Here is a 27737-nt window from a genome sequence, read left to right as displayed (position 1 = left end):
AGGATAGAAAGTGGGGATCCCTGGGTGGCGCAGCGGTTTAGTGCCTGCCTTTGGCCCAGGGCGCGATCCTAGAGACCCAGGATCGAATCCCACGTCGGGCTCCCGGTGCATGGAGCCTGCTTCTCCCTCTGCCTGTGTCTCTGCCTCTCTTTCTCTCTCTCTGTGTGACTATCATAAATAAATAAAAATTAAAAAAAAAAATAAAAAACAAAAAAACAAAAGGATAGAAAGTTTACTCTCCTTAGAATACCTTCAAGCAATGGAAATTGCCAAAAAAGAAAAAAAATGGACTCCTCTATCAAGAATCTTCTAGGAGTAACCAGCCAATACACAGTAGCCATTAAGATGGTGCCCTCTGTTGTGGTTATAAAATGGCTAATACTTTGCAACAAAATCCTTGAAATGGAACTGATTATTGGGGGATGGGGGTGACTGTGTGACGGGCACTGAGGTGGGCACTTGACGGGATGAGCACTGGGTGTTATTCTATATGTTGGCAAATTGAACACCAATAAAAAAATAAATTTATAAAAAACAAAAAACAAAAAACAAAGAAATGGAATTGATTAGGAAATCTGAGGAAGAGATACGTATGCATATCAGAAACAGGAGCAGTAAGATTCTAGGCATTCCAAAAGAAAAAAAAAAATCACTCCTGGAGGCCTAGCTCTGTCAACCTTTTCTTTGTCTAAAAATTCTAAGTTGGATAAAATCAACTACTTCATCTAGACCATATTTACAAGACACAAAATGATTAATCACCCCTCTAAAAAAACTGGGAATTCTAGAAGAACTGCATACCAAAATAAAGATTACAAAGCTTATTTAGCATGCTGGAGCAGCACACTCCAACAGAACTTTGTGTGATGAATGAAATGTTCTATAACTGCAAGGTTCAATTTAATAGCTCCTAGGTAAGGCAGGTGTGACTAAAGAAGTGAATTTTAAATTTAATTTAAATTAAATCAGTTTAAATTTAAATAGCCACATGTAGCTAGTGGTTACCATACTGAACAGTATTAAGCTAGAATAATCCTTCTAAAACCTAAGTTATATTATGTCACTCACTCCTGACTCAAAGCCTTCTAATGATTTCCTATTTCAATCATGATAAAGACCAAAGTCCTTCCAACGGCCTAGAAATTCCTCAAGCACCTGGCTCTGGCAGTAAACAGCCTTCTCTCCCAATATCCTCTAACTCTGTCTCCCTCACTCTGCCCCAGTCACGCTAGTCTTGCTATTCCGTGAAAAGGCCAAGCACACTTTCACCTTGGGACCTCTGCCCTAGCAGTTCTCCCAGCCTGCAGTGCTCTTCTCTGATATCCACATGGCTTGATTCCTCAATTCCCTAAAAATCTGTGTTCAAATGTCACCTTGTCCACAAAGCATGTAACTGCCCCACTTAAGAGCACTCTCCACTCCATGTCCTGTCACTCTGCTCTATTTTTTTTCAGATCAACCATCGCCTTCTAACATACTAGATGAATCACATACTTGTGTCTTTGTGTATTGTCTGGGTTCCTGCCCCCACTAGAATATAAGTTTGTCAACCATAGGAATTTCTGTGTTTTACTTATCTCTAGATGTGTTATCTTTCTTTTTAAAGTAAGCTCTATACTCAATGGAGGGCTTGAACTCATGACCCCGAGATTAAGAGTCCCATGCTCTACCAACTGAGCCAGCCAGGTGCCCCCTGATGTATATCTCGAGCATCCAGAATAGTGTCTGGAATATTATGGACACTATAAATACTTGCTGACTGAATGAAAAGCTAATTTGATATTTATTTCAAAAAATGTACTCCATTGTCACTAACCTTTATTTGCTTTAACTCCTGGATCTTTGAGTTTTCTAAGAAACGTTTCAGTGACCTTATAACAACACACATCTGCTTTGATTTACCTATGAAGTCCCAGATGAAGACATTCTTGTGAAAGATGCGGGCAGATTTGAACCCATGATGGAAGACTTGTTCAAGTGCCACAACCAGTCCATTTTCTCCACACAGCAACACCGTGAGGCTTCCTCTCTGTAAAGCGAAATATGCAGTGCCAAAGAATAATCTGCTGCATTTATGTTTAAGAAGACACTAGAGAAACAGGTGCTGAGTGAGGGCAGCGATGAAGCATGTTTTGTAGCTATTACAAAGCTTACAAATAAAAATTAACATGCCCTCTCTACTGCCTTATGTATTATGTATAAAAATGGCTTTAAAATCCTTTATATTAAGTGTTATAGACTATCATACCTCTTTTTCAGGTTTGTGAAAATGTTTCACAATATTGTTCACAGCTTCTCCGATTCCCTCTTGGATCTGTCCAGCATTGGGTTCTGAAAAAATAATGAACAGTGGCTGAATTCTCATGCAAGGGAAATAAACCAAAGTACTATGGGGTATCACCCGTGTCCACCCATGCAGGAAACACTTCACCACAGCAAGCTGGCTTCTCAGGGGCTCTGTGAAACTTGCCTCAGGCCAGTTCGGCCAAGTGGGAGGCATCTTGGCACAAAGGAAAAGAATCCAAGAGACCCTTAGATTCAAATCCCAATCTTGCCACTTGCAATCTATAACTTTGGTTAAATGTCTAACTTCTTCTGAGTCTGAATTGCCTTAATATACATTATGTGTATATTAAAATAGGGAAATAGGGAAAATAGGGAAATATACATCTCATGTGTCACTGGATAAAGTGAATGAGATATGACAGATGTCGTCAATCCCTGGCATGGTACCTGTCACACAATGCTAGCAAGCCCCTGGATCTGAGGAGTGAGATGGGAAAGACACATAGCATCTTTCCTTAGGTATCTCCTTAGCCTATCTACCTGAGTCCCTTATTGGGCAAAGAAAGGTTTGTGAAGCTCTGAATGGCTAATCTGAAATCTGTGTGTGTGTGTGTTTTTTTAAAGATTTTATTAATTTATTCATGAGACACACAGAGAGTGAGAGACACAGACACAGGCAGAGGGAGAAGCAGGCTCCATGCAGGGAGCCTGATGCGAGACTCGATCCCAGGTCTCCAGGATCACACCCTGGGGTGAAGGCGGTGCTAAACCACTGAGCCACCCGGGCTACCCTGAAATCTGTGTTTTTGCTATTGTGCTTAAAGTAAAGGGAAGGGGTGCCTGGTTGGCTCAGTTGGTTAAGTGTCTGCCTTCAGGTCAGGTCATAATCCAAGAATCCCAGGATCGAGCTCCACATTGGGCTCCCTGCTTGGCAGGGGAGTCTGCTTCTCTCTCTACCCCACCCCCTGCTCATGTTCTCTCACTTTCTTTCTCTCTCAAATAAATAATTAAAATCTTTAAAAAATAATAAAATAAAGGGAAGAGGAAAGCCAGGTATACTGAGGAACCTAAAGCCCAGAACTGCTTCCCTTTCTGGCTACTCAGTCCATCTGGGCACTGCTTCATTTGCCCTGCCTGCACACTCTCAGGCCCTGTTCTTTTTTTTTTTTTAAGATTTATTTATTCATGAGAGACACAGACTGAGAGAGGGGCAGAGACATAGGCAGAGGGAGAAGCAGGCTCCCTGCAGGGAGCCCAGTGTGGGGCTCGATCCTGGATCCCGGGGTCACGAGCTGAGCAGAAGGCAGGTGCCCAACCGCTGAGCCACCTAGGCATCCCTCAGGCCCTGTTCTTGAGGGAGGTGTGCTGGGCTGCTTGAATGGGACCTAAATTGCCTTTGCCTCCCTAACCCCAAGAATGGTTAAGAAGAAAAAGGATTTTAGGGACAAAGTAGGTAACGAGAAAAATTAAATATTTGATAATTTCTTGTGGTGATTAACTACTAAATTTAATACATGTCATACCATAAAGGACAAGCTACACATTCTAGTGTTTAAGAATCTTTGTCATACTGCTGGAGGATTTCTCACATAAAACACTCTTCAGGTAAAGCTCAAGTTAAGTTTTTTCTATGCCAATAATGATTGAAGGACTGATACTGTGGCCTCTTCAGCTGCTAGTTATTTTTTTTTCCTTTTTCTGAATATATATATTTTTAATTTTTTAAAGTAATCTCTTTGCACAGGATGGAGCTTAAACTCATGGCTCCATGATCAAGAATCATATATGATCTGACTAAGCCAGTCAGGTGTCCCTGTTTCTCTTTTAAACATGCAAATTTATTTTGAAAACTTTTATTCATTCTAAAACAGCACTGTACTAATCAGTAGTATTTTATTTTATTTGTTTTTAAAGATTTTTTATTTTTTTATTTATTTTTATTTTTTTTAAATTTCATTTTTTAAATTAATCTCTACACCCAACATGGGGCTCAAACTTACAACCCCAAGATCAAGGTATTATGCTCTACTGATTGAGCCAGCCAGGTGCCTCTAATCAATAGTATTTTAAAACTCATTTATTTAAAATTTTCTACTCATTGGAGGCACCTGGGTGGCTCAGTGAGTTACACGTCTGCCTTCGACTTGGGTCATAATCTCTGGGTCCTAGGATCCGGCCCAGCATCGGGCTCCCTGCTTGGCCAGGAGTCTGTTTCTCTCTCTGCCCTCCCCCTGATAAATTCTATCTGCCCCCTCAGATAAATTAATAGAATCTTAAAAAAAAAAAAGAATTTTCTACTTATTGAGTAAGGAAAGGAAATATGACAAAAAGTGGGAGATAAGGCCTCTCAAAACAGTAATGTCCCACTTAAACTGGGACTGTTTTAGAAGTTGTAATAATTTGGATGGCCTGGGTTGAAATCTCTCAACTCACTCTTTTAAGTAAATTTAGGATTACATACAATAAATTCACCAATTTTAAGTGCAATTTGATGAACTTTGATGGATGTATAGTCATGCAAGCACCATAATCATAATGTAGAAAATTTTCACCAACCCCAAAAAACTCCCCATGCTCCTTTTTAGTCAATCCTCTTCCCTAACTCTCAACTCCTGGCAACTGCTGCTCATGCTTTCTATCATTATTATATTGCCTTTTCTAGAATTTAGTGTAAATGGAACTGTATAGCACCTTGTTCTTTGTGTCTGTTCTCTTTCACATACAGTAATGCTTCTGAGATTCACCCATGTGTTGTTAGATGTATCAACAGTTTGTTCATTTTTATATGTTGCAGAGTGGCATGCCACTGAGTAGATACAGCACACTCTGCTTATCCACCATTCCCCAGCTGGTGGATACTGGGTTGTTTCCATTTTTGACTAGTATGAATGAAGCTCCTATGAACATTGGACTACAAACCTTAGTGTAGCTACATGTATTAATTTCTCTTGAGTCAATGTTTAGGAGTGGGATTCTGTGTCAAGTGTATGCTACGGGTCCACATGTCTTTATAAGAAACTGCCAGACTATTTTTCCTCTTGCATTCCCACTAGCAATGTCTGAGCATTCTGCTGCTCTCCATCCTTACCAGTATTTGGTGTTACCAGTCTTTGTAATTTTAGTTTTTCTAATTAGTGTGTGGTGTCAAGTTTACTTTTGAAGGCAACAAGGAATTAGGAATCAGGGGAATAATTGGAGAAAGAAGAGGGGGGATTTTTAGACTCTATCATTCTAATAGTTAATATATCACCATATGCTAATATATGGATAGGGACGGAAAATACCCAAGGAAACCTCTTTGTTGGTAAACTAAGGAACTCTCAGGTACTGCTGTTGTTCTACCTATGGCTTTACTGTCCATGCCTGAAATAAAACCACTTCACTGATGAACTTCTATCATTTTTCACTAAATCCTACTTGCCTCTTTTAGTTTTCTGTGGCTCCTGTAATAGATTACCACCAATGTGTTGTCTTAAAACAACAAATCTATTCTGTCATAGTCCTGGAGTGCCACAAGTCGGAAATTATCACCAGGCAGAAATCAAGGCAGGGCCACACTCCCTCTGCAGGCTTCACAGAAGCACACGCTCCCCACCTCTTTAAGCTTCTGGTGGCTGCTGGCATTCCCTGGCTGGTGGTTGGATCACTCCAATTTCGGCCTCCCTAATAATATGCGTGACTGCATTTAGGGCCCACCTACACAATCCAGGATAATCTCCCCATCCCAAGGCCCTTAACTTAATCACATTTACAAAGATCTTTTTTCGAAATAAAGTAACATTTACTGATTTTGGGGATTAGGATCTAATACCCTTGGGAGACATTATTCACCCTACTAACGCCCACATAAGCATAAATTGGAAGTTTATGGTAGTATTAAAAATGGCATATGTGGGCAGCCCAGGTGGCTCAGTGGTTTAGTGCTGCTTTCTGCCCAGGGTGTGATCCTGGAGACCCAGGATCAAGTCCCACGTCGGGCTCCCTGCATAGAGCCTGCTTCTCCCTCTGCCTGCCTGTGTCTCTGCCTCTCTCTCTCTCTCTCATTAAAAAAAAAAAAAAAAAAAGGCATATGTGTACAGCATCTTATCTACAGAAGTCACTACATTATAGATTTTTTTTTTTAAATTTTTATTTATTTATGATAGTCACACAGAAAGAGAGAGAGAGAGAGAGGCAGAGACACAGGCAGAGGGAGAAGCAGGCTCCATGCACCAGGAGCCTGACATGGGATTCGATCCCGGGTCTCCAGGATCGCGCCCTGGGCCAAAGGCAGGCGCCAAACCGCTGCGCCACCCAGGGATCCCTAGATTTTTTTTTTAAAGATTTATTTATTTATTCATTCAGAGAGAGCGAGAGAGAGGCAGAGACACAGGCAGAGGGAAAAGCAGGCTCCATGCAGGAAGCCCGATGTGGGACTCGATCCCGGGTCTCCAGGATCACACCCCAGGCCGCAGGCGGCGCTAAACCGCTGCGCCACCAGGGCTACCCAAGTCACTCCTTTATAGTATTTTATTACTTCTGTAGGAAGATAGGGGTGGGGAGAGGAATTTTTAGGTTTTCGCTTAGAAAAAGGGGCTCTGAATAGCTAGATATGGCTCTTTGGGAGTATTGTAATATCAACTGTCTTTATTCCTTAAGGTTCTTGTTTTTAAAGTACAATCTACTGTACAAGGTGGGACTTGAACTTACAACCCCAAGATCAAGAGTTGAATGCTTTACTGCCAGGAGCCCTTCCTCCTTTAGGTTTCAGTCAAAATATTACTTATCCACATTTTCATAGCTTAATCAAAACAGCATACAGTTTTTATTTGATTTTATTTTTTATTTAAAAGTTATGATTTTTGGGCAGCCCCCGTGGCGCAGTGGTTTAGCGCCGCCTGCAGCCCCAGGGCGTGATCCTGGAGACCCCGGATCGAGTCCCACCTCAGGCTCTCTGTATGGTGCCTGCTTCTCCCTCTGCCTGTGTCTCTGCCTCTCTCTCTCCGTCTCTATGAATAAATAGATAATAAAATCTTAAAAAACAAAACAAAATAAAAGTTATGATTTTTTAAAAAATGTTATTTATTTATTCATGAGACACACACACAGAGAGAGGCAGAGACATGGGCAGATGGAAAAGCAGGCTCCACACAGGGAGCCCAATGTGGGATTGGATCCCAGGACCCTAGATCACACCCTGAGCCAAAGGCAGATGCTCAACCTCTGAGCCACCCAGGTATCCCTTATTTGATTTTAAAATCTAAATTCTTCAGGCTTTTTTTCGGAGAGGGGATTGTGAATCTTTTATTTTAAAAAATATTTTATTTAAATTCAATTTGCCAACATACAACACCTAATGCTCATCTCATCAAGTGCCCTCCTTAGAATTCTTCAGGCTTTCAATTATTTAATTCTTGCCCCATTTTTTCCCGTTCCTCTCTCCTCCCTTTTCTTTTAAAGATTTTATTTATTTATTCATGAGAGACAGAGAGAGAGAGAGAGAGAGAGAGAGAGAGAGAGTCAGAGACACAGGTAGAGGCAGAAGCAGGCTCCATGCAGGGAGCCCGACGTGGGACTGGATCCTGGAACGGGGATCACGCCTTGCGCCAAAGGAAGACGTTCAACCACTGAGCCATTCAGGAGTCCCTCTGGAGTCCTTCTCCCTCCCTTTCTCAAACTGTTTGCTCAAATTAATTTTCCTTAGCTTTCTTCTTTTTAATCTATCTTACTGCGATTCATTAATGCAACAGTTTCCTGTGAAATGGCTGCATGATGCCAGCAACATCTGAGGTACACTGAAAATTTAACAATTATGATGGTACTTACTAGTAGTTTTTCCTGTCAGTGAAGTGATGCTCAGTCTCCGAGCTGAGGTGGGGGATTTCTGCTGGGGTGGAGTCCGACACTGCTTTACCAGGTCCTCATCTGCCACTGAGGTCATCAGTTCCCCAATAAGGATCCTCTCCAGGCTTCCATCATCAACGCCTTTCCCCAGCCACCGCCCACATGGGAACCTTGTAGGTCAGAAAAACAACTCCTCCATCACCAACCAGTATTTTACTAGTTTTAGTCCCAATTTTAAAAATATTTTATTTATTTATTTATAAGAGAGAGAAAGAGAGAGAGAGAGAGAGAGAGGGGCAGAGACACAGGCAGAGGGAGAAGCAGGCTCCATGCAGGGAGCCAGACGTGGGACTTGATCCCGGGTCTCCAGGATCACGCCCTGGGCTGAAGGTGGCACTAAACCGCTGAGCCACCCAAGGTTGTCCTAGTCAGAATTTTTTAAATGACACCATGGATGAAGCCCATCATTTTAGTGCCTATGGGTTGTTTTCTAAATTTTAATTTTACAATTTCAGACACAGAAAAGTAGAGAGTATTGTATAAGACACTCATATTCTTATCACCTGACTTAATGTTTTGCCATATGCTTTGTTTTTATTTTGTGCTGAAGTATTTTATTTCTTTTTTAAAGACTTTACTTTTTGAGAGAGAGAGCACAAGCAGCCTGAGGGGCATAAGGGGAAGCAGGCTCTCTGCCAAGCAGGGAGCCCAATGCAGGGCTCGATCTTGGGACTCCTGGATCATGACACAACCTAAGGGCAGTGGCCCAACTGATGAGCTACCCAGGCATCCCATATGTTCAAACATTTAAAGTCCACTCCACACATCAGGGTATTTCACCCCTAAAGCCACTTCAGTATGAATCTCTGAAAAATACATTCTTATACAGCCAGAAATTGTTATTACATTCTGCCAAATTAAAATGACTCAGTATTTTCTATATCTAACCTATATTAAAATTCTGTGGTTAGTTCTTCTGACAAGAATATTTTCAAACTAGAAGTTAATGTGGGAGTTGAGTTACAGGAGAAAACAGAGTATTTGCAAAGAGGAGTGCCAGCTAGTAGAGTCCAAAAGACCCTTTCTTCTTACTTAAATTAGTAACCTCAAACTTCCCCCCTCCTCCCTTTTTAAATCAGAGTTATATCAATCTTTCTTTTCCAACACTTGTGGACTAGGCATTCAGAGCAAACACAATCGATTTTTTGAAAGTTTTTTTGGGGCAATTTTGTATTACATAAAAAGTAAAACTAAACAACCCCAAAACCTAAACTAAAATTATGAGGGCAGTGAGAAAGCTTTAGAAAGAAAACAATTCTTTTTTTAAAGTTTATTATTATTTTTTTTAGTAATCTTTTTTTCTTTTTTTAAGTTTTTAATTTATTTATGATAGTCACACAGAGAGAGAGAGAGAGAGAGGCAGAGACACAGGCAGAGGGAAAAGCAGGCTCCATGCACTGGGAGCCCGACGTGGGATTTGATCCCGGGTCTCCAGGATCGCGCCCTGGGCCAAAGGCAGGCGCCAAACCTCTGCACCACCCAGGGATCCCCTTTTTTAGTAATCTCTACACCCAACAGGGGGCTGAAACTCACGACTCTGAGATTGAGTCACACGTTCTTCTGACTGAACCAGCCAGGCACCACAGAAATAAAACAATTCTTCAACCTTTTCTTGTCTAAAGTGTCTAAAAGAAAGAATTCTGAGTTCTCAAGGACATTTACTTACCTGTATGTATGTCCTGTGATCTCATTTCTGACCATGACACAATCTACTAGCCATTTGGCTAACAGTCCTGAGTTATCGTGACCAATCTGAACGGTGGTCAGCTTCCCCAAGTTCTGGCACTGTAGGGACAGGACCAGAAGTTATTCAGAGCCTGATTCCACATCCACTACCATATAATTTCATAATTGCAGAGGACCATCCTGCATAATGTGCTCTTCTTTCCACTAGAGAGATATATTCACATCTAATATATCCCATCTAATGAGACAAGTAGGACACATAGGGACATTATCAAATGAGAAGACTGTACAAGGTGCTAGATTAGAGATGTAAATAAGTACTAGAAAAACAATGGAAAAGGAAAAATTATTTCTAACTGGGGAACCCAGACTATGTGCCTTTAGGATGAGAAGAATTCCAAGAAGTGGCAAAAGAATGCTATTTAGATTCAGTTACAGTGAGGTCAGGAAAACGACTACAGATATTAAAAAAAAAAATTACTGACATGGCTATTTTTCTGTTTCTAATAAAATGCCAAGGCAGAACTGACCTTAAACCTCATCTACAAGAAGTCTTGAAGCTATCATAAAAAAAAGTATAGTTATCAATGTTTCCTGGCTGTTGGTGGACAAGTACAAAAGAAAGCAATGATAATAGTTAAAAATAAATGTCAATTAAATTCTGACTTTATTTTTTAAAAAGATTTTACTTATTTATTCATGAGAGACACAAAGAGAGGCAGAGACACAGGCAGAGGGAGCAGCACGATGTAGGAGCCCGATGCAGGACTTGATCCTCAGACTCTGGGATCATGTCCTGTGCTGAAGGCAGATACTCAACCACTGAGCCAACCAGGAGTCCCAAATTCTGACTTTTATTTTTTTATTTTTTTAAAAATTTTATTTATTTATTCATGAGAGACACAGAGAGAGAGAGGCAGAGACATAGGCAGAGGGGAAAGCAGGCTCCATATAGGAAGCCGGATGTGGGACTCGATCTCAGGTCTCCAGGATCACACCCCAGGCTGCAGGCGGCGCTAAACCGCTGCGCCACTGGGGCTGCCCCCTGAATTCTGACTTTTAAATTCTGATAAAATATCACAAATCACCCAACTGACTATGTATGGTTGGGAACATCAGAGCTATGAGCTCTTAAAGCCCTTGACTTCTTCGTATCAAGGTGAGAAGACAGCTATCCAGGTGAGGGAGGATGGAAACAGAATGATGGGACTTACAGAGTTTATGTTCCATTCTTGCTAGTCAAAGAGAAGTCAAGGATTTTAATCTTTTATATGCTAAAAAAGGCTCCTGGATGTGTTATGACTGAGTGGAAACTGCTATTCCTAGACCCCCAAGGAACATGAGAACAGGACATTCAGTTAGTACTCCTTCCCTCGTGAAACAAGAGCAGGTATTTGTCTTCTTCCTGCATGCCAGGATCAACACACATGTGGGTTCAAAGACAGGAGAATACTTCGCCAGGTGGGACCTGAAAACTGACTATAATATTATATACCTAAAATGGAGGTATTTTTATAGAACCATGGGGTTTACAAGCCATAAGCATGGATGTCAGCTCTCCTGTCTTTTTGTCCTTTTGTGCAGGTTCAGGCAGGGAGCATTTTACAGTAAGGAAGAGAACCACTGTGGGAAAGGCATTTACTTGAATGTTCCCTAGCTTCCCACTTCTGTGCTAGGCACCAGCAATCATGAAATGGGACCTAGCAACGCCAAAAGTATTCCACTGCAAGTAGAAAAATAGAGCTTAATAATTAAAATTATAGCAATAAAAATACAAAACAAATTATTGTGTTTAAGACCACTTTAGTTGTATACTCACAAAAGTTATCCTGCATGCTTGAGTACTCCTTTATATTATTTGACGTGAGGAAAAATGAAAAAGCAAAACTGGAATCCTTGTGTAGAACTATGTATATTTTCTGCTAAGAAAAGTATTAGCTGAACCCACCTCAAAAGTCATTTCGAGGAGGTTTTTGGGAATCTGCATTACTCCTGTGTCTCCTAGCTCTCCTGATACACAGATCCAAGGGTTCGATGTGATGATCGCATTGCTCAGTTTTTTGATGGGGATGATCACTGACCTATATGGAATCACTGAAAGAACAATACTGAAGTTAATTAAATATTACAATAAAATACTCCTGATAATAAAGCAAGTATATATATTAATGACTTTGTTGCCTTTCACAGATAGTTTGCTCTTTATGATCTATCAATATGTACTTAAACAAAAAGCAGAGATCACCTCTTCCAGTCTAAAAAGATGAGGTCCAGTTTAAAAACCACAAATCCCAATACTTGTGTTGGTTTCTGTGCCATATATATATATCTCACCAGGTATGTATGGCATGCAGAGTATCACCATGGTGATATGCATAACCTATACATTTATAAAAAAAAATCTCAGGCACTAAAACCAGAACTGACGGCTATACAGAATTTTCATTAACATTTTAAATGTTGTTCTAAAATCAAGTATACAAATGAACATGGTTACTGATATGGTTCATATGTAAAAGGGGGTGAATGACTTCTTGGGACAGTATCCCCTTGTTGCTAATTTTCTTGCACAATGTTTCAGAACGTTCCCATTCCAATTTTACAGCACAATACGCAAAGCCAAGAGTAGTAAAAACAATGCCATTCTGGACAAAACATAAAGTCTATAAACCACAATTTGGAAGGCTATTAAGGCCACTAAGGTACAAGAGGAGTCCTGGGGAAAGAAAGATGTGTGAAACTTTTTCCTTAGGGTCTTCAAAAGGCACACCACTAGATGTCACTGTCCTATCACTGTCTTTTGCTCAAACAGAGTAGCAAGATAAAGTTAGAAACTGCACATTCCTTTCATCCTCTTTTAAAAATGGGGATGGCTCAAACACACTGGAGCATTTTTATCCCTCAGAGTCATACTTGTGTTTGTTTTTTTTTTAAAGCAGGGTAGAATCAATTTTTGTTGGTATCTTTGGGATTTCTGCTCATTTAGTCAGAAGAAGAGGTATTAGAAGCACTCCTTCAATGATCTACACATAGGATGATACATATCTATTGGACAAGGTGCCCAGATACAGCCTCAGAAAAATGAGATCATGGTTGAGTGCACTCTTAGATGAGGAAACTGAATGGGATAAATGGTTCATTTCCCTAATTTTACACAGACGACTTTCTTTATGTTGGGTGAATAAACTCCCTTTCGCCTTTTTATTTTGACCAAAGGAAAGGAAAATGTCAGAGGAAAGGCCGTACTTTCACGGTTTAGTAATCATCAGAATCAAATGGGTTTTGAAACTGAAAGAAGAAGAGGTTAGTACAAGACTTTATTTTAGGTGCCAGAGGCTTCTCTCATTCCTTTCACGGAGAGGATCAGAAAAGCTACGAAAAAAAAAAAAAAAAGGTTTAAGGTCAACAGTTCTGTGGCTGCAAAGGGACCACAGATGCACAACAGTGATTACATAAAGTATAAAAGGACTAATATTATTAAACTTAAAATATTTCTTTCATGAAGATCTTAATTCCTTGAAGAGTTACTTATATGAAATCTACAGATATGAGTAGGGTCTTAGGAGTCCTACCTACCTCTGCTATTTCTTCTGTTTTAAAACTGTACATAACATCTTAGCTTTTTTGTTTAAAGATGTATTATTTGGAAGGATTAGAGGGGGTAGAAGAAGAGAGAGAGAATCTCAAGCAGACTCCCCACTGAATGGGGAGCTGGACATGGGGCTCAATCTCACAACCCTGAGATCACAACCTGAGCTGAAATCAAGAGTCAGGTGCTTAACCAACTATGCCACGCAGGTGCTCCTAACATCTTAGCTTCTTATACCAGCAGTAATGTATTAAACTGATTGATGGTTTAGGTACTAATGGATAGTTGACAGATATTACTGGTTGGCCCAATACTCCAGTTCAGCTCCATTTTTCCTTGTCTGCCTCTATCAGAGACTAGAAAGCCAAAACCTACAAAGTTTTGGCCAGTGAAATGTTATATTTAGTGGGATCTCTTAGAAAATCCTGTTTTTCTAGCACAAGTGCTGCTTTTTCCTCCTTGACATTCCTTCCTTCTTCCTGCTAGAAGATGGATTGAGAATAGCCATCTTGTGGCCATGAGGTGATGAGCACTCACTGAGGACTGTGTAGGAAGAGAGGAACAAAGACCCTGGTTCCGTGAACATACTGCAGACTATCTTGAAACTTATTATATAAGAAATATGAAACTACCAATTTGTTTAAAGCACCATTTTCCAAGTTTCTGATTCTTGTAGCTAAACACAATTCCTAACTCATACAAGTAAAATTTCTCCAAAGTGGGGAAGGGGAGCCACTGAACATAATAATTAGTATTGGTGAACAGAATAAATGCCCTAATTTGATTTTCTTTTTTTTTTTTTAAAGATTTATTTATTTATGATAGACATAGAGAGAGAGAGAGGCAGAGACACAGGCAGAGGGAGAAACAGGCTCCATGCCGGGAGCCCAATGCGGGACTCGATCCAGGGACCCCAGGATCGCGCCCTGGGCCAAAGGCAGGCGTGAAACCGCTGACCCACCCAGGGATCCCCTGATTTTCTATTAAACACACATCTCCAGTCAGCATTTCCTCCCTCTACAGACCTACATTATTCAGTAAGGTCTTTCTGAATCATCCAAGTTTAATTATGTTCACAGTTCTATACATTTATTACTATATGCTGATTTAAAAAATTTTATGTGTTTTATGTAAGATATTGGACCATTTAATAAAATATTCCTTCTTCTTCTTTTCTTTTTTTAAAGTAAGCTTTAGGCCCAGCATGGGGCTTGAACTCATGACCTTGAGATCAAGAGTACCATGCTCCACTGACTGAACCAGTCAGGTATCCCTAATCAAACATTCCTTTTTAATATTCATCCCAGGGATCCCTGGGTGGCACAGCAGTTTGGCGCCTGCCTTTGGCCCAGGGCGCAATCCTGGAGACCCAGGATCGAATCCCATGTCGGGCTCCTGGTGCATGGAGCCTGCTTCTCCCTCTGCCTGTGTCTCTGCCTCTCTCTCTCTCTCTCTCTGTGTGACTATCATAAATAAATAAAAATTAAAAAAATAAAATCTTTAATATTCATTCTATTTCCTACTGGAGACTAGGCTTCCTGGGAAGCAGGGAGAGTCAGAAATCAGCATAAGGGATGTTGTTCCTGGGAAGACCATATGCCTGGGAGAGAAGTTGAGCTTGTTGCAGTCCCAGTGAAGTCCTCAGTTGATCCCAAGGTTAAGTTCTCAAAAGCGCTTGGCAGTCCTAGGATGCTGGCTCGCCTTGCTAGGAGGGATCATCTTGGGCAGGGGTTGGGGGTGGTGGATAGTTTGTTCTGGTGAGGCACTCCCCACAGGGGCTGACAGCTGATGGCTGCCTTCCCACAGCACTCCCAGCTGCTGGGGCACAACCTTCATTCCTAAATGGAGGTCTGGAGCCTGCCTCACTCACAGTGTCTATCTCACTGTATTATCATATATCTCACTTTTAAAAACATAAACTCTATTCCATTAGTCGTCTGAGCAACTCTTCACTTAGTAGCCAGTTCTCCAGACTTACTGATAGTGGTGAACACACTGGTGAAGCAGAAGTAGTCAACAGCATTGAGGGAAAGAAGATGGTAAAGAAACTGCTCTCTTTCTTCTTCACAACGTAGAAAAGCATAACGCTTATAAAGCTTCCTAGGAATGAGTACAAAATAATAGTATATTTTTCTTGCTTTTCATTATGTCTTGCACTAAAAACAAATACTTAGTAAAAGCCAAATACATTAATTTTACTTTTGGGACTCAGTCCTAAGAATATAATATGAAATATGGGCAAGGTTTACTCATAGATATCCACTAAAATGTTATTTATAAATGGAAAAATATATCATGATACACGCATACACTGGAATACTGTATGAGCATTAAAAATAAAGGTTAGGAAAAGTTTTAATAACAAAACTATTAAAAATAGTAATTTTTATTAAGCACTTACATTTAAGCACTTTCCAAGTGTTTTATAGTTATCCATACATTTAATTCTCATGATTACCCTATGAAGTATAAGTCTATTAGCATTTTCATTTTATAAATTAGGAAAACAGAGATACAAAAAAGTTAAGTATCTTGTCCAAAGTCATTCAAATAGTAAATAACAAAGGCAGTATTTGAACAAAGGCATTCAGTCTTCAGAGCTTGAACTCTTATGATATGATATAATGAAATGTTTATAATACACTAAGCTAAAAAAACGGATGATACTTGGGAGCCCAGCTGGCTCAGTCAGTGGAGCATGCAACTCTCAATCTCAGGGTTATGAGTTCAAGCCCCATGTTGGGTATAGAGATTACTTATAAATAAAATCTTAAAAAATAATAAAGTGTGATACTGAATTGTAAATACAATATAATCTTAACTAAGAGAGCATGCATAGAAGAAAGTACAGAAGAAAATATCTGAGATATTTACTATTTACCTTTATGTAACAGGATTTTTTTCTTATGCATATATATCTGTAAACTCTGTGCCACACATGGGGCTTGAACTCATGACTTCTAGATTAAGAGTCACATGGCTCTGCCTACGAAGCCAGCCAGGCACCTACAGGTGCCCAACAATTATGTAGAAGGATTTTAAGTGATTATTATAATTTTCTTCTACTTTGGCCACAGTGGCCATGAATGGCTTATAATAGGCAGGGATGGGTAAGGGGAGTAACCAGTTTCAGAGAACAAGATCAGGTTCATAGGCTATATTTCACTTTGCATTTTTTATCAAACTCTTTGGACATTAAAATGCTTTGGGGGTAAGCAACCCAATGTGTTATGATGATGAGGCTGCAACACACTGTCAAGTTTGAGATCTTTGCTCAATTTTTTGCATAGCTTTGCTCTAAAGACCTAAGTCTTCAGCCTTCAAACTAGCTCTTATATATTATGTAGATGATGCATTTCATCAAAGAGCATTTCTTGATGGAGTAGAGAGAAACCTATCAAACAGTTAACAATGAACTAACATGCACTTGGATTGCTTTCCTGGCTCTGACCTATTGAATGTAAACATTGATAAGACTCTCAGAAGAAACATATTAAGGCGGACTTTTTCTTTTCTTTTTTTTTCTACTTAAAGTTTTGTTGTGATCTTTACAATATTATATGAGGTTTACATATATTCAAACTATCTTTTGGATGTTACTGTCAGCCTGTGTTAGTTTTTTTTCTGGTTGAGAACAGAGCAATCTGGCCTTCGGATGTCAAGTTCGGTGTGTCCTCACAGGTAAAATCAAATACTATGTCAAACAACGGATGTTCCAAAGCACATGCCTGTTAGAAACGAAGAATGCACATGCACAGGAATCAGCAATTTGTGCTGAAGAAGCCAGTTTGCCAGCTTATGCAATTTACTTTGCAGACACACAAGTCACAGAAGAAAAAATTTCTAAGAGGCTATCTCTTACTTGGTGAGTAGCTGGTTGGAGAGCAACTGCTTGAGATGCTGTGACAAGAGCTTCTTTTCTAGAGATAGTCTTATCCATGCTCGAGCTCGTCCGACGTCAGTCTTGATCTCACTCATGTTCTGAATATGCCTACAGAACAGTAGCAACAGCAGAGATGTAGATCCTAAGATCTTGGGCTGGAAAAGAACTAAAGCATTACAGCACTTTGTGCAGAACACTTCTTTCATACTTAGCAGAAGTGTGAACGGGTGATTCACACTTTATGCTGATTAAACCCTTCAAAGGGTCCATCTGAATCATGAATTCAGTTCCACATCAGAATCACCATTATAACACAAGTACAGAGGCAACACCCTCAGATAAAGCATTTAACACTTGTTTCTTCTTTCAGATTTTATAATGGTCTTGTTTCAGCCTCATGGATACCTGAATCTGGCAGCTGGTTATTCCTGACCCTCAGGAAAATAAAAGTAACAAAACACCTAATATTTAAGTTTTTATTCACAATAATGGTCTAGGTTTGATTAAGTATCTGTCACAACTTTAATACACTATATTAGAGAGATAAGCTTTACTCCACTTATAAAATTCAAAATTCTTTTTTTTTTTTTTTTAAGATTTTATTTGACAGAGAAAGAGAGCACATGAGTGAGGGCACAAGTAGGAGGAGGGGCAGAGGAAGAAGGAGGTTCTCCACAGAGCAGGGGGATGCAGATGTGGTGCTCATCTCAGGACCCTGGGGCCATGACCTGAGCTGAAGGCAGATGCTTAATTGCCTGAGCCACATAGGTGCCCCAAATATTTTATTTTTAAGTAATTTCTACACCTAACATGGGACTCAAACTCATAACCCTGAGATCAAGAATTGCATGCTTGATCAACCAACCGAGCCAGCCAGGCATCCCTCTTTCTTTCTTTTATCCTTTCCCTTTTTCCTTCCCTTTTTTTCTCTTAATCCCTGGATCTGAAGATTTAGGTCCTTAAGCTTCAGGGCTGATACATGATCAAAGACTTGATAAAGAAGATATAAAGCATTATATCACATTACACAGACACATTGAAGAGGTGGCTTAAAAATAAGTCAGAATGACGAGTTAAAAGCCATTTTTGTAGGGCTTAGCTAACCTCACCTTATTCTAAGAATTTTTTCAGAATTTTTGACACACTTATTTTATCTTTAAAGGACTAATACCAGTATACATGGTCATGAATGGAGAAAGCTGTCAGGAGGCAAGCTCCCCCTCTTAGACTCTAGTTCTTACTGATGGTGCTGGCAGTGGTGGGACACTTGACAACCCAATCTGGCACCCCCAGTAGAGCCTATGAAGTAGCACTGGCTCTTCTGCTACCCTGTTAACATTTCCCAAATGACGACACAGTTGACTAAAAGCAACAAAGGGAAAATGGTCAGGCATTTACCACTTAGAGTTCAACAGTATTTAAAAGGTACCCTGTGAGTGCAGTGCCAAGTCAGAGCTCACATAATTGAGGAATACCAAATTGATTCAAAGTGTATTCACTGAAAATGAATCTATAATTGGTCTGATAAGCACTTATGTTGTATAATCTTTTCTTCAGTATTCTTTTACTCTAAAACAGTAAAATCAGGGTACCTGTGTGGCTTAGTTGGTTGAGCATCTGACTCTTTGGCTCGGGTTGTGATCTCAGAGTCCTGAGATCGAGCCCCAGGTCTGCTCTGCACTGGGTGTGGAGCCTGTTTAACAATCTATCTCTGCCACTACCTTCACCTCTCTTTCAAAAACAACAAAAACCCAGTAAAATCTACTGAAGTAAGTTTTATGTTTGCCTTAAACAACTATCTGGAGACATGACAGGTAAGAATGACAAAGTGAAAAATAATTATAATTTGAAGAAACAATCTGTCTATGGTTAAGGAAAATGAGAAAGACTGGAATACATAATGTACAGTCTATTTTAGATGGCAATCAGCATCCCCATCATAAAATTATTTGTGCTAGTTGTTTTTTTTTTTTTTTTTTGCAAAGAGGCATGAGAATTGGGAGATGAAGCCTCCAGACTCTTCTCCTCAAACCCATCTTATTTACTGGTACCAGGGAAGTAACTGTCTAAAATATTGTCTCCTCAATATAATTCCTTTGTTCCAGAACCTTCAAAAACTCACAAGATACACCACCTGCACTATGCAGGATCAACACTCAAGACTTACTACCCCTCAGCCTCAACATATCTCCCCCCCCCCCTTTTTTTTAAGATTTTATTTATTTATTCATGAGAGACACACAGAGAAGCAGGCTCCATGCAGGGAGCCTGACACGGGACTTGATCCTGGGATCCCAGGATCAAGTGCGGAGCCGAAGGTGGCCGTTCAACCCCTGAGCCACCCAGGCGTCCCTCAACAATCTTCCTATTCAAAAAAATTCCATTCCAGACAGCTGACTCATAAGATTGCATTCCACTACCTGAAGTATTTTCTTGTTTCCCTATTTGATTCTATTGGTGTTTCAGATCTGTTTCTTCTAGATACTTTTCCATGACCATGACAGAATTCAATGACCTCTTCAATTTATGAAATTCTGTAGTCTAATTTACATTTGCCATGTACTGTTTATTTCTTTTACTATTTTTCTCTTGGAATACACTTTTCTCATCTTGTAAAAGCTCCCTGGGAAAAGGAGCCCATTATTCCTTAGCAGCCTTGCAGCCTTATTTGTAAGAGGGCCTAGCACATAATAGGAGCTCAAAAACTGTAGCTTTGTAAATCTGTATCTAACTTTATGCTTTAAAACAATTTATATGTGTTATTAAATTGTAACCCAAATCTATTAAAAACTTGCTGTGCAGTTATACCATCTGAATCTGCCTTTAACTAGAATAATTTATTATAGATAACTATAATCGAGTTCAATATAATAGTATACAAGTATTAACTTCCTGTTAATTCACAGAAAAGCATATATGGTATGGCTTAAATAACTTATTTACTTGATTTATTTCTTTTTAAAAATTATTATTTTTTAAAGATTTTATTTATTTATTCATGAGACAGAGAGAGAGAGAAGCACAGACACAGGCAGAAGGAGAAGCAGGCTCCACATAGGAAGCCCGATGCGGAACTTGATCCCAGGACTCCAGGATCACGCCCTGGGCCAAAGGCAGGCACTTAACTGCTGAGCCACCCAGGGATCCCTACATGATTTATTTCTAACCCTGCTACAAAACTTTCTAATTAAAAATAGTTTCTAGGTACTTTGTCTTATCTGATTATCACAAAAACTAGTAAGAGGGAGATCATCATTATTTCACTTTAAGAATGAGAAAACAGAGTAATTGAGACTAAGTGATCCACTCAAGGTCACAGAAATAATACGTATTATTCTAGAGATGTCATCCATCTTCTACCAGTTACTTTTTCCTCACACTTACATTCTTGGAGAAGTTCCCCTTCCATACCCAGAAGACACAACTCTATTTACCACCATGACCTATGGCCCCATGATCTTAATCCTTTAGCTAGAATAGACTGAATAAGAGGATCTGATCTGAACTGAGCCCACTAGATTTTCTCTCAGAAACTAGGAATTAGTATACTGGAAGAAAACCAAGTTAGTTTTTGTTAAGTGCTAAAAATAAGAAATGATGTTAGAGCCAGGGCTTGGACAAGCATATGCACAATAAAACAGAAAGAAAGGGGAAGGGAGGGGAAGAACAGATGTGAAGGGATAAATAGTGACAATTTGCTTCCAGTGAGACAATGAGAGTAATCTGTGACAAGACTGTTAGGAGCTACAGTTCCTGTTCCTGGATTCTGGAAGACACGCCCATGTATCTTCAATAAATTCATCCTTTTTTACTGAAGTGGGTTTGAATGGGCTGTTCCCTAAAACCAAAAGGTTTCTAAGAGTTGTAGCACCTCTAAATTTGGAGTTACATTTCCTGAATCCAAAACCAATGCTTACCTCACTGTATCATTAACAAAACCCAATATTATTCATTCATTCATCCACTTAAACAAGTATTATTTATTAGAGAAATCTAGTAAATTAGATTAGCCAATTTTAGTTTAAGTTCATATTCTGTACAGACAAAAATTCCTCAAAATATTTCTTCCCAGGGTAACAAAATCAATCATAATAACTTAATTTTACTGTAGAATAAAGCCAGATGCTCATAAGCACAGGTGCACACATTATTAGTAAACAGGTAAAGGAACTAGCTACTTTACCCTTAGGTAATTGATTCCCATCTTTATAAAAGGAATTTTTCTAGGATTTACTTAGCATCCTGTTCATTTGTTTACATAGAATACCTAGACTTGGATTACAGTATTCAGTCTCCTTGGTCATGTGATGTTCTACTGTGCCCCTCAACCTGAATTACATTGCCATTAAGAATAAAAGTTCTGTTTGATGACATGTATGTACATGGCTACTCTGGAAAGAAACTGTAATATTGGCAACATCATGATAATCTCCTTTAAATGTAGATAATCTTTACAATTATTTACTATCCCCAGCCTTTCTCTATGGAACAAAAAATTATTCTATAACTGACAGTTTTGTGAGAGTTGGCATCTAAAAAGGTCTTGGGAAGTTGTCTAAGATTCTAATACAAAGGGGACAGCCTTTATGTATATCTGTCCTAGACTCAAAGCTAAGTGAGCAATCTGGTGCCGAGACTCTTGACAACTATGAGGACTCAAAGTGCCAGTGCATTTTTGCCTCAAGAGATAAACCTAGAAAGATAGGAGGTACCAACAGAGACATATGCTCAAAAGACAACACTGACTCAGAAAGGTACAATAATCTTGGAAAGTTTTTTCTTAAATTGTCTGGACTGAAAAAAATCGACGTTTAGGATATATCACTTGGGTGTTTTCTTGAAGGAAAAACATATATATCAGTATCCAGGTAACGATTAAGGACTAAAATGAAGCACATGTCAAAAACCTGGTAATAGGAAAATAATCCTGTCCACTGGGAGTTAAAACTCTGAAGTAAACAGATCCTGAATAAGAAAAACAATATATAAAATGTCATCTTAAATAGAATGGAAGCAGAGAAAAGGGAGAAACAACCACGGACAGTGTTTTCTTCACGGCTTCTTCAGGTTATCAGTCCCATGAACATGAGGATCACTAGTGCAGAGCTGGGTGATTAGGCTTTCACATCTCTGCTTCTGAAGATAGCAGTCTTCTGATTTTTATCTAGCTTCCAGGTAGAGAACATCCATATCAGTGAAAGAATATCAAGTCACCTGGTTAGGGAAATAATGTTTTGGTTTCATTGGCTTCCTGTGATTCTCTCTTACCTGGTCATAGATGTGACCAGAGTTGACAGATGACTGAACTCTAGCCCCTTACTTTTAAATCTCTTTTAGGTATTTGAAGGAAATGTCTTAGTAGGATTCAGTATCTTAGAGTCTGACTATTTTGACTTACTAATTATTTGGTTTCTGAGCTCAGAAAGCTGAAGAGACTCTACCATATGGTCTATGAAGACCTGGAAAGAGTGCTGCTATGTATACCAAAAGAAACTGGAAGTCACACCCATCAGAATGGCTACTGTCAAAAAAATCCAGAAAATAACAAGTGCAGGTGAGGAGGTGGAAAAATTGAACCCTTGTGCATTGCTGGTAGGAATGTAAAGTGGTACAGCTGCTGTGGAAAAGAGTATGGTGGTTCTTCAAAAAATTAAACATGGAATTACTACATGACCAGGTAATTCCACTTCTGGGTATTTACCCAAAAAAACTAAAAGCAGGGACTTGAACAGATACGTGTATACTCATATTCACAGTATTCACGATAGCCAAAAGATAGAAACAACCCAAATGTCTACTGATAGATAATGGATTACACACACACACACACACACACACACACACACACACACACACATATATATATATGATGGAATTCTTACCCAAAAAAGGAAATTCTGACACATACTACATCATGGATAAACATTACAAACATCTGATAACAAACATTTAAAAAAGTATGATACTAAGTGAAACAAACCAGATACAAAAAGCATGGCTCCACTTAAATGAGCTATCTAAAATAGTCAAATTCACAGAGACAGAAAACCAAACAGTAGGTACTAGTGGCTGGGGGAGAAGGGAGAAAGGGGAATTATTGTTTAATGGACACGGAATTTCAGTTTGGGATGACATAAGAGTTCTGGAGATGGGCAGCCCTGGTGGCTCAGTGGTTTAGCGCTGCTTCAGCCCAGGGCCTAATCCTGGAGACCCAGTATCAAGTCCCATGTCAGGCTCCCTGTGTGGAACCTGCTTCTCCTCCCTCTGCCTGTGTGTGTGTCTCTCTCTCTCTGTGTGTCTCTCATGAATAAATAAAATCTTAAAAAAAAAAACAAAAACAAAAAAAACCCAAAAGAGTTCTGGAGATGGACAGTGGTGATAGTTACACAATAATGTGAATGTACTTAATGGTAAGTTTTATTTTTATACATATATAATTATTATATATGTATTTTTTCTTACAATTCAAAGCTAATATACAGTGTTTTATCAGTTTCAGGTGTACCCTATGATGATTCAGCAATTCTATACATTTCTTAGTGCTCATCATGATCAGTGTCCTCTTAATCCCCTTCACCTGTTTCACCCATCCTCTCATCCATCTCCCTTTGTTAACCATCTGTTCTCCATAGTTGAGTCTAGTTTTTTTTGGCTTGTCTCTTTTTTCCCCTTTTGTTCATGTTTTGTTTCTTAAATTTAACATATGAGTGAAATCCTATGGTATTTTTGTCTTTCTCTGACTGCCTTATTTTGCTTAGCATTGTACTCTTCTCCCGTACTTGTTACAACTGGAAAAGTTTAATTCTTTTTTTTTTTTTTTTTTTTTACCATTACCACAGTTTTTAAAAAAGGAGTGCCTGGGTGGCTCAGTCGGTCAAGTGTCCGCCTCTTGATTTCGGCTCTTCTCACGATCTCTGGGTCCTAGGATGGAGGCCTGTATCAGGCTCCCCACTCAGCAAGGAGTCTGCTTGTCTCCCTCTCCCTCTGCCTCTCTCCTGCTCACATATGTGCTTGTTCTTACTCTCTCAAATAAATAAATCTTAAAAAAAAAAAAAAAGCCACAGAAAGACGGTAGAATCTAAGTGGTGGGTATACTGTATTCATTATAAAAATCTGTTCTTTGTTGGATGGTTAAAATTGTTTTTGATAAAACGTTAGGGAAAAACCACGAGAAGTCTTTTCTTGGCAATGTCTTTCACCTTACTAAACACTTTTTGAAAGCAAATCAAACAATTTTTTTCTTTTTATTTATTTATTTATTTATTTTTAATTTTTTTTTTTTTTTAATTTATTCATGATAGTCACAGAGAGAGAGAGAGAGGCAGAGACACAGGCGGAGGGAGAAGCAGGCTCCATGCACCGGGAGCCTGATGTGGGATTCGATCCCGGGTCTCCAGGATCGCACCCTGGGCCAAAGGCAGGCGCCAAACTGCTGCGCCACCCAGGGATCCCCAATTTTTTTCTTTTTAAAGTAAACTCTATGCCCAACATGGGGCTCAAAGTCAGGACTAAGATCAAGAGTTGAATGTTCTACTGAGTGAGCCACCCAGGTACCCTGCTAACCAATCAAGTTTTATTAAAAACATCTAACATTTAGTCAAAACATCACTTGAGGATACTCAGGGGTCTTCAGATTTTTTTTATAAGACAAAGACTGAAAACTGAAAGCCAAAGTAACCCTTAAGTGTTAAGTTCCACTGGACATCAATTTTTACATCTAGTTAGAAGGAGATCTGAGCTATGTTCAGGAAATCTTAGTTCTAGTTCCATTTCTGCTATAAATTGGCAATATGGTCTTAGACTTAACCTGCCTGGGCCTGAGCTTTATATCCGTAAAAATAAGCTAAGAAGCAATATGACTTCTTCTATATTCTAAAATTTTAATTGGTTAGTAAAATGTTTCTCAGCAATCAACCACCTTTCTAAAGCTTTGAAACTGTAACCAAAATAATTTAACAGCAATTTGGCCAGTTGAATCAGGTAAAGATATAAAGATATATGCAAAAATGTTAGATAAGTGCATGCGCAAGTGCACATGCACGCGTGTGCGTGCACCCACACCCACACCCGTCATGAACATTCACGGAGCTTAAAATAGGTGAATCCTTCATTTAACAATTAATGGAGCACCAATTATGTGTTGGACTCCATTAACACTAGCAATTCAACAGTTTTACATGTCTGATAAATTGCCCTTGCTCGTGAAATTTACAAATCATGTCAGAAAAGCAAACTCAGGGGATCCCTGGGTGGCTCAGTGGTTTAGTGCCTGCCTTTGGCCCAGGGCATCATCCTGGAGTCCCGGGATCGAGTCCCACGTCAGGCTCCCTTCATGGGGCCTGCGTCTCCCTCTGCTTGTATCTCTGCCTCTCTCTCTCTTTCTGTGTGTCTCCCATGAATAAATAAATAAAAAGTCTTAAAAAACAAAAAACCAAACTCAACTCAACTGTTATGGGGCGTGGGGCGATTAAAATAGTGGTGTGAAAGAGAGAGACTGGGTAGCTGCTTCATAACAAATGTTCTGGGCTGGCTTCTTGGAGGAAGCAACATTTCAACTAAGATGCAAATGCCAAGAAGGAGGTTTGGCCTGTGGAAATTCTTTTGGGGCAGGTATTAGAGGAAAGCTATCAGGTGAAGGGAACAAGTAGAAAAAGGCTCCAGGCCAGGAAGCAAGGAAGGCATGCTGGAGGAACCAAAGAAGTGGTAGGAGGTAGAAGAGTAGAAGATAACGCTGTGAGATCAAGTAGGCTCTGCCAAACAGAGCAAGGGATTTGGATTTTATTCTCTAAGATCACCATATTACCTATGGGGAGGGTGAATTACAGTAGGGCAAGCAATGAAAGATTGGAACCGTGATGTAATCCAGGTGAGAAATTATTGGGCTTAGACTAGAGAGGTGACAGTTCATTGATCAAACATTCAGTGGGAACAGGTGAGCAGCAGTGTACCAAGAATTGTACCCTCGAGGTACAATAAGCTATCTATGCCTGTCTGTTTGTGTAACAGTTCCTATACATTTCCTTTTTACCAGACCTGGTTTAAAACACACATTAAACACAGTATATGTTTTATTTTTAAATAATTAGCCTCACAAAAATATTGTAAAAGTATAGAGTGTTCCTGTATTCCCAGCTTCCCCTAATGTTAACATCGTACATAACCAAACTAGGATATGAATGTTTGTACAATACTATTAGCTGAACTACAGACTAATTCACCAGCTTTCCCTCTTACGTCCTTTTCTGTTCCAGAATCCAATCCAGGATCCCATATTGCATTTGCTTGTCATTTTAGTCTTCTCCAGTCTGTGATAGTTCCTTAGTCTTTCCCCATTTTTCATGATATTGACATTTTTTAAGAGTATTGGTCAATTATTTTGTAGAATGCCCCTTGGTTTGGATATTTCTGATGTAGTCTCATGGTTAGATTGAAGTTATGACTAGAATTTATGACAAGAATACTGCAGAAGTGATTTATTCTTTTTGGTGTATCATATCTGGGAGTACATGGTGTCATGTCTTATTACGTTAACTTTGATCACTTGGGTTTTTTTATTGTTGTTTTGTTTTGAAGATTTTATTTATTTATTCATGAGACACACACACACACACACACACACACACACACACACACACACACAGGCAGAGACACAGGCAGAAGGGGAGAAGCAGACTCTATGAAGGGAGCCCAATGTGGGACTCAATCCTGGAACTCCAGGATCATGCCCTGGGCCAAAGGCAGGTGCCAAACTGCTGAGCCACGCAGGTGTCCCTGATCACTTGGTTAAGGTGGTGTCTGCTGCTGGGTTTCTCTACTGTAAGATTATTTTTTCCCTTATAATTAATAAATTCTTGTGGGAAATATTTTGAGACCACACAAATGTCCTGGTTTCACTTTAAACCTTCATCCATAAATTTTTCTTTGTTCTACATTTATTAACTGGAAGGCTTCTGTACAAAAGAGCTATCCTGTTACTCCCATTTATTTACTTAGTTCTTTATATCATAACAGACTGATGGATATTTATTTTACTATATGCGATATACTCCAGTACTACTGTTATTCTGTTGTTCAAACTGCTTCAGCTTTGGCCACTGGGAGCTCTTTTAGGCTGGCTCTTGTGTCTTTATTGCATCATGTCCCTTTCTGAGTACTTCCTGACTTTTTTTGACACTAAAGATTCACTAGCTTCATCCTGTATTTTCCATTCCCCAGGCCTGGAATAAATCACTTCTCTAAGGATCTCCAATTTCTTTCACTGAAGGAAAGTATTTAGGAACCACTATGTGGGTGCTAGGTGAGCTCACTGCTATTTTGGGGTATTACTACTTTTAGGCCCTCTCAGTGGGAAGAGCTTGGAAATATATCAGTGAATGACAGGGGCAGGAAACTGGGGGAGAAGAAATGACT

General features: G+C 39.5%; 1 protein-coding gene across 3 annotated transcripts in view; it reads right to left on the bottom strand.

Annotated features, from left to right (window-relative positions):
* Nucleotides 1-27737, bottom strand: part of DENND5B (DENN domain containing 5B) — a 189537-nt gene that overhangs the window by 7476 nt on the left and 154324 nt on the right. For all 3 annotated transcript variants that reach the window (XM_072765635.1, XM_072765634.1, XM_026000077.2), the window contains 7 exons: nucleotides 17307-17435; nucleotides 15423-15544; nucleotides 11804-11949; nucleotides 9836-9954; nucleotides 8092-8279; nucleotides 2249-2331; nucleotides 1903-2029 (listed from right to left, as the gene is read on the bottom strand). In XM_072765635.1, the coding sequence (XP_072621736.1) occupies nucleotides 1903-2029; nucleotides 2249-2331; nucleotides 8092-8279; nucleotides 9836-9954; nucleotides 11804-11949; nucleotides 15423-15544; nucleotides 17307-17435 (914 nt within the window). The remainder of the gene's footprint in view (nucleotides 1-1902; nucleotides 2030-2248; nucleotides 2332-8091; nucleotides 8280-9835; nucleotides 9955-11803; nucleotides 11950-15422; nucleotides 15545-17306; nucleotides 17436-27737) is intronic.

This window comes from Vulpes vulpes, chromosome 8, assembly GCF_048418805.1.
Source record: "Vulpes vulpes isolate BD-2025 chromosome 8, VulVul3, whole genome shotgun sequence".
NCBI lineage: Eukaryota > Metazoa > Chordata > Mammalia > Carnivora > Canidae > Vulpes > Vulpes vulpes.
The sequence above is the reverse complement of the archived record's forward strand: the minus strand, read 5'-3'. Positions and strand labels throughout refer to the sequence as shown.